Source organism: Cavia porcellus, unplaced genomic scaffold (genome assembly GCF_034190915.1).
Source record: "Cavia porcellus strain 051 isolate PalLab524CR breed Dunkin Hartley unplaced genomic scaffold, mCavPor4.1 scaffold_10, whole genome shotgun sequence".
NCBI classification, from domain to species: domain Eukaryota; kingdom Metazoa; phylum Chordata; class Mammalia; order Rodentia; family Caviidae; genus Cavia; species Cavia porcellus.
In genome coordinates this window covers 43479488-43487412 of record NW_026947493.1, presented here as the reverse complement: position 1 = coordinate 43487412, position 7925 = coordinate 43479488, and the positions used below count along the sequence as shown (strand labels likewise).

The window sequence follows — 7925 nt, the reverse complement described above, 5'->3', positions numbered from 1 at the left end:
ACCTTTTCCATTGTTTCAAAAATATTTTAACATACATGCTAATTTGTTTATGCTACTAGTTTCTCTTAGTTCATTATAAAGTTTTGTGCTCATATCTATTTCTTTATAAGACAGAATCTATTTTGTCAATGTCTTGCACTAGAGTAACTACTTTGAAGATGACAGTACACAGTAGTAACTATTGTTATTCTTGTTTTGTTATTAAATTTTGGGGTTTTTTTCATGAAACTAAAAAGGAAAAAAATAAAACATGCTATTTCACATTTAAAGTGTAAAAGCCAAACTTATCCGTACCTCAAATTCATGTCACCTCTTCTCTTTCTCCAATATTATTATTTTATCCTAACAGGAGAATTATCTTCTTCCTCCCTTTATCCTAACCAATGTCTCTTCATTAAATTATGCTTCAAAGTATCTCCAAAACTTGTTTATTCCTTTCTACTTTCTTTGTCTTCAAGCCAGTTGGGCTGAGTGCCTCATAAATAAATTTTATCAACAGTATCTTGAGTTGACTTAGGGTTCCTTTGCCCTTATTGCCCTCCCCTTCTTAGGCTACTGTCATACTGAAAGGGGCCCTGAACTTGAAGTCACCAGCCCAAGGTTAAATTCCCTCTCTGACACCTGATGGTGACGAGGATTACTGTTTCTGGTCCAGGAGCTTCTTTATGTACAAGATGGCAGTTAGAACATCTTCTGGCCTCGAAACTGCCTTGCATCTCTAACAGTCCTCTCTGACCTTTGCCCATCCACCAAGGTCACAGCTGACACTGCCATTTTCCAGCTTGACAGTCCTCTACATTCCGACTGCTTGCTTCATACTATCTCCAATAACTCCTCACTTTCTAAATATTTGTTCTTTATGTTATTGTTCTTTTCCTTCAGTTATGTTATTCATTTTATTCATTCATTTATTTGTTTACTTGGTCTTTTTGAAACAAGGTTTCACTATGCAATTCAGGCTGGCCTTGAACTCACTTTGTAGCTCAGGCTAGATTCAAACTCACAGCAATCCTCCTGCCTCCGCCTCCAGAGTGCTGGGACTTCAGGCATGCGCCATTATGCCATTCAAGTTATTCATTTCAGAAACAGTTATAAAATGACTTCTAATATACAGGTATTTCCCTAGTTCCTGGGAATAGAAAAGTAAAAAAGATAAATAAATAAAAAACTTTATCCTCAAATAATTTATTTTATTGATGATACTGTATGTAACTAACATACAGTAGTGTTAAGTGCCACTGTTAGTAGTTCAATACATTCCAATGTTGGGTGGGGGAGGGGTAGTGAGGCAAAATGGAGCATAACAAACCTATGTAGGAAGGCTTCAGGGAAAACAGATGCACTTACTCCAACCTGAGTGCTCTTAAAAGGAAAATAAGAATGAAAGTGGAAAGAAAAGGTGTGCTACTGCTGCTGCTTCCAAGGGCATTCTGGGGAATGAAAGTTTTTTAGATCAGGGCCTACTGGAGAATCCTGAAATATACGGGGCAAATGGCAAATGGTGACAGGGGTCATAATGAATGGTCTTAAATGTCACCCTGAGTCTGGGTTTTGTCGGAGGGAAGTTTGGAATATGTTCTATGCCTTGAGGCATATCATTATTTTTCTGGCCTATTACTGGGAACAAGGTGGTCACCGGATACTCAAATGATCAAAACCGATGGCAAAAAAAAAGGAAAATGAAGGTCTGAAAAACAAAAACAAAACTATCTACTGCTGATCTCTAAAGTCATGAGATGACCCCATCTTCACAGAACGCATCAGCCTTGGCCTCTCCTCATAAGGAATTGGATTAGCGCCAGGCCCGCGGGAAGGTGGCTGCCTGCGACCCCGCGAGATTTTCTGCGAGAAGCTGCGGGCAACCGGGAGCTTTGTCTGGTCGCCTGGCAACGCGGCACACGGGGCGAAACTCACCAAACCGGAGTTACAGACCAGACTCGTCCAGCCTGCAGTGACGTGAGAAGCAGCTTGAGGAGCGAGGAAACCCTGGAGTCATGTTTCTCAAACTTGCTGGCCAGTAAGATTTTCTTGGGACACTTGTTAAAATGCAGATCTCTGGGCCCCATCCCTAGACACCTAGAATGACCAGGAAATAATAGAAACCGGAAGACTGTATTTTTAACAAATGTCTGGAGTCAGGCAAAGTTTGGAAACACCTCTAGAGAAGGAGCATGGACATAGGGATGGCCACAGAGGGAGTGGAATTGGTGGGCGCGTACCTGTGTATGAAGGGTTTGGAAATAAAAGCTTGAGGGATGAAGACAATTTTGAGCCTCTGAAGCTACAGAGGATGGGTGTCAATACATAGAATTAAAGGTGGAACTAAAGGCACTGTTCATGGCTTCTGGCCTTGGGATCCCTGGGGATTGAAACCCTAAAGTGGCTCACTGGGATCTGGAGAAATATCCTAGAAAAGAGTCCAAGAAAACAGCAATATTGGGAAGGGTAGGAGGCCGGAAAAACACTTTTTGAAAACCAAGGTTGCTCGCAAGAATTGACTTTTTTTTATTATAATAGTCTAAAATAAATCCAAATCCCCACTACTAAATTATTAAATTCCTAACGCTTATAATTTCTCTAAAGGAAAATTCAAGACAAAGGTTTAAATTAATATTATTTTAGCAAGATGAATGGTGCTGTTCTCTTCTGGATTGCTAAAACGCACATTTGTTGTTTTTGTTTTTTTAGTTAGCAGTCTCTGTTATTTTGCCTTGTAGTTTGATTCAATTCTGTCTCTTTCCATATTTCAAGCCCTTGGAAAGATTCTTTCCCTATATTAAAAAGTGATTCTTATCAAGGACACAAGGGCCCAGGGAAATCTGCACAAACCTTTTCATACATTTCTCCATTAATCAACTATACTACCCCAAAACCCCTTTACTTGTCACATTTTCACAATTTCTTACTCGTAATTCAGTAAGTGCTCAATTCTGTGCCTTTTCTAATAGTTTATTTCCTTCATCTTTCATGCCACATAAGATTTGTATTAAATAAATCTATATGCTTTCCTCCTGGTGCTCTATAAATTCCTGAGGCACAGCCAAGAGGGGGAAAAAAAAGACCTTTAAGAGGATAGAGGTAAAATTTCCACCTTTGCAAGAGCACTGTCATGAAGATTCAGATAACCCAACATTTGTTTTAGTCACATTAACAGCCTGAAGCAAAAAGTTGTGATAGCACTTTTATTGCATTGTAGTTCCACGGAAGTAGGAGTGAAGGAGAAAAGGAACTGGGCAGAGATAGCAAGAAAGCAAATATAAGAGCATGTGTAACTCAGAATGTTTTCTAAGGGAGCATCTGAAAACAATGTGTCCTCAAAAGTCCATGGGAGGGGGTTAAGCTCAGTGGCATAAGCACCTGCCTGGCAAGAGTGAGGTACTAAAAAACAAACAAACAAAAAAAGAGTAAACTGAACTAAAAGTCTATGGAGAGGAGAAAATAAATTATATGTGAATAAATCATTTGTGACTCCTCTATCCCCTTGGCTGAGGTCATCCCCCAAGGATACCTTCTTTATAGCTCAAGGATGCTCCTGCACAGACACCAGTGCAGCAGTCTCCCTCAGCTGCGAGGAGGAAGTCCTGGGTGAACAACCTCTTCACAATACGTATTTTCACCTCAGTTATCCATGTAAAAAGATAATTGAAATTTCTGGAAAAACTTGTAAATTTTAAAATACAGGCCTAATATATCATAAATCAGTGATATATCTTGAAGACATAGGGTAGTCAAAGACTTTCTGAATAAAATCCCATTGTGCCAGCCAACATGGGACATGTCTGTAGTACCAGCATTTGGGAGGCTGGGGCAGGAGAATTACCAGGAGTTGGAGGCCATCCTGGGCTTGTGAGTTCAAGGCTAGTCTCAACTATGTAGTGAGACCCTGTCTGAAACAAACCAAAGCAAAACAAAACCGATTGTGCAAGAAATAATACTAAGAATCAACAAATGGGATTACATTAAATTAAAAAGCTTTCTCATAGCAAAGAAAACCACCAACAAAGTAAAGAGACAACCTATGGGAAAAATTTTTTTACCAGCTATACCTTAGACAAAGTACTAAATCTAGACTATACAAAGAACTCGAAATAAATCAGACCCCCCAAATTTAAAGATCCAATAAAAATGGTCACCTGAAATGAATAAGTGCTTCTCAGATGAAAAAATACAACTGGCTAATAAATATATGAAAAAATGCTCAGTGTCACTGGCCATCCTGAGAAATGAAAATTTAAAAAACATTAAGATTTCATCTCATCCCAGAAACATGGCTACTATCAGCAAATCAATCAGTAACAAATGCTTATAAGGTTGTGGGGAGAAAGGAACCCATTTTCATTGTTGGTGGAAATGTAAACTTGGAAATGAGACAACCACTATGGAAATCAGTATGGAGATGCCTCAAAAATCTAAAAAAAAAAATATATGTATATATATATATATATACATATGTTTATAGTATCACAATTCATAGTAGCTAAGTCTTAGGAGACAGCCTATATGCCCATCAATGGGAATGAATTAAGATGTGGTATTTATACATAATGGAATACTACTCTGCAGTAAAGAAAGATAAAGCATTTGTAAGAAGACAGATGTACCTTGACACCATGTTAAGTGAAGTAAGCCAGATACACAAGCTTAAATATCACGTGATTTTCCTTATATGAAAAAGTTAATAGGGGAAAAAAGACATTGTATTCTAAGTATGTTTTTCTGCTGTAGGTTTCTAGTTTCACTCCAGTACGGGATAAGAGATCATTTTGCAGGATTTCCATTTCTTTGGCTATATTAAGCTCTTTATTGTTGCTATGAGCATGTTCTATTTTGAATTAAAAAGAAAAATCAATTCCCATAATAGCAAAATCTATGAACATAGTGCCTAAATAGTTGCCTAGATTTAGGGGAGAAAGATTGGTAGATGATAGCTAGTAGGTAGAGTGTTTTGTTTCAAGACAGTAAAAATAATTTACATTTGATTATGGTCATGGTTGTACACAACTCTGTGTTAAAATCTACTGGATCTTACATTTTAAGTTTGTTAATTGTTTGATATACAAATTTTAGCTCATTAAAGTTTCTATTTTAAATTAAAAAATGGATGTTACAGAATTTAAGGTATATAATGAAAATATCACTATGGAATCAGCTAAGGGTAAGATATTCTAACATTAGCAAAAAAAGAAAGAAGACTGAAAATTGGTAAGGCAAGCATCCACTTTAGAAGTTGGCAAAAGAAGAATAAGTCTGAAAATAGAATAAAATTTTTAAAAGATAAAAACAAATTATTGAAATTTAAACTTAGATTATAATAGAGAGTCAAGAAAAATTGGTTTCTTTGAATGTGCTAGCAAAACAGATAAATTTGTTCAATACTAGCAAGGCTGATCAAGGGAAAATGAAGAAAATACGTATTAGGAATGAATAAAGGGAGCTATCCATCATAACAACAATCTATACCAATAAAGAAGAACTTTATAAACAAAAAAAAAAACAGGGCACTGGATATGGTAGCACTTGCCTGTAATCCCATCAGTTGGGGAGGTTAAGGCAGGAAGATCAGTGAAAGTTTGAGGCCAGCCTGGGTTCATGGTGAGTTCAAGACCAGCGTGAACTAATAGTCAGGCTCTGACACAGACAAGCAGGCCAGTCAGGAAGTAAGCAAGCAAACAAATAAACTAAAAAATAAAGGTGAATGAGTATTATGTGTTTAATTAGTTTTGGCATTTAAATAATCTTTTTACTAAAAAAGTTTAAGTCTATAAACAGAAAATAACAAAATGCCCATAAAAATGTCTGTGAAATAGATAACCAGAGTATTACAACAGAAAACTAAAGTTAAAACAGCCTTTCCTAAATTGCTATTTAATATAATAATCTGTCTTTTCTTTAATTTTTAGAAAGATAAAAATAAAAAGTACCTAAACCTGCTTCTGGACATGTTATCAACACAGCTATTGCTGAGATGTGATTTATAGAGAAATAATGGTTCGACTAACTGTGGACCTAATTGTGAAAAACAGCAATCTAAAACCTCGAAAAGAAGAAACCACTGCACAATGTCTGAAGAAAATAACTCATATTAATTTTTCAGACAAAAATATAGATGCAATTGTAAGAACTCTGAAATTATTTCCTGTTTTTATATAATTAATGTAAAATTTATAAATCAGTGTACCCAATAATTAACTTTTGATATTTATTAATTGTATCTTTACCAGTAAACTTTATACTATTTTATTGTAATGTCATTTTTGTTATATAAAGCTTATTTAAGTCTTTATAAATTATACCATTATGCTGAGCATGATGGTGCACCTATAATCTCAGCACTCAGAAGACTATGGCAGAAGGATTGTTGTGAGTTTGAGGTGTGTGTGTGTGTGTGTGTGTATTAGTACCATAACTCAAAAGTTCAACACTAGAGCTGGGGTATAGTTCAGTAATAGAGTGTGACCTTAATATATTTAAGGCTCAGGACCACCCCAATCCTAAAAGATGGTCAAAGGGTGAGATCTTTTTTGCACACAACTTAATTGGTTATGTAAGTAGATGGTATATTGGGTCAGTTGTGAGACAAGTTACATTTGTGTATCTTTTTGCTCCAGTAAATGTTATACTATAGGTAAGAGAAATTTCTCAAAAATAGGTAAGGGCAAAGAATCATCACATTATTGTAAACCCCTTCATCCAATATAATGCCTAAAACATTAAGTTCTTAAACTATTTATTGAATGATACCAATGCCTCAGACAAAACTATCCATTAGGAAGTCTCTTTCTTCTTTTTCTCTTTCCCCCTCTCTCTCTGCCTCTCCCTCTGTTTCTCCTTTCTCTCTCTCTTTCCTTGTATAGTGCACAATGAACTCAGTGCTTATACAATCTTTTTATTTCTTTTAAACACAGTCTTGCTAAATTGTTCATGCTGGCCTGGAAGTTGCAAACTTCCTGACTCAGTCTCTGGAATAGCTGAGATTGTATCTGTAATTGTTGTCAAGGAAAATTTCTTGCACTGGGAAATAACAACTTTAATCACAGAATTATAGAATGTTAAATCCACAACCTATTTTGTAATCATTATAGTCTTATTTTGATATGCTTAGACAAATAATTTTTATTTTTTACTAGTAAATGTTTGTAATATATGTTTTTCCCATTCTGTAGGCTGTCTTTTCATTCGGTTGTTTCTTTTGCTATGCAGAAGGTTTTCATTTGTTGATTCCTGGAACTATTTCCTCTGTAACCAGGATTCTCTTAAAAAAGTCTTTGCCAATGCCTATGACTTCAAGTTTAACCTATTTTATCTTTCAGCAGGTTAAATTTTTGTTTTAACATTTGATTCTTTGATCCATTTTGATTGTTTAATACGTGGTGAGAGATGTAAGTCTAGGATATATCTATGCATGTGGACAGAGTTTTCCCAATGCCACTTATTAAAGAGGCTATGTTTCCTCTAGTGTATGTTTCTGGTCCTTCTGTCAAACATCAAATAGTTCAATGTGTTTGAGGTTGTTTCTGCATTTTCTGTTTAATTCATTGATCCTCATGTCTGGTTGTTTTTGCTTTTTTTTTTTTTTTGTAGTTCCAGCTGGGCTTGAACTCACTATGTAGCCCAGGTTAGCCTTGAACTCAACACAATTTATCCCACCTCAGCCTCCTGGGTGCTGGGATTATAGGCACACACCACCACTGCCAGGCCTCATGTCTGTTTTGTGCCAGTACTGTACTCTTTTTACAGTAAGTCTGTAATACAACTTCAAGTATGGAATTGTGATGCCTCCCACCTTGCTCTTTACCCAGGACTGCTTTTGCTATTCTGGTCTCTTCTGGTTCCATATGAAAGTTAGGACTGTCTTCTCTAGTTCCATAAAGTATTCGTTTGGAATTTTGACTAGAACTATGTTGAATCTGTGTATCAGTTTTGGA

At 36.2% G+C, this 7925-nt stretch overlaps 1 protein-coding gene across 4 annotated transcripts in view; it reads left to right on the top strand.

Annotated features, from left to right (window-relative positions):
- Nucleotides 1–1868: 1868 nt before the first annotated feature.
- The window catches only part of Ppp1r42 (protein phosphatase 1 regulatory subunit 42), a 58785-nt gene continuing 52728 nt past the window's right edge, over nt 1869–7925 (top strand). For all 4 annotated transcript variants that reach the window (XM_063257410.1, XM_063257409.1, XM_063257408.1 and 1 more), the window contains exons 1-2: nt 1869–2017; nt 5901–6114. In XM_063257410.1, coding sequence (XP_063113480.1) covers nt 5986–6114 — 129 coding nt within the window. In that variant the 5' untranslated portion in view covers nt 1869–2017; nt 5901–5985. The remainder of the gene's footprint in view (nt 2018–5900; nt 6115–7925) is intronic.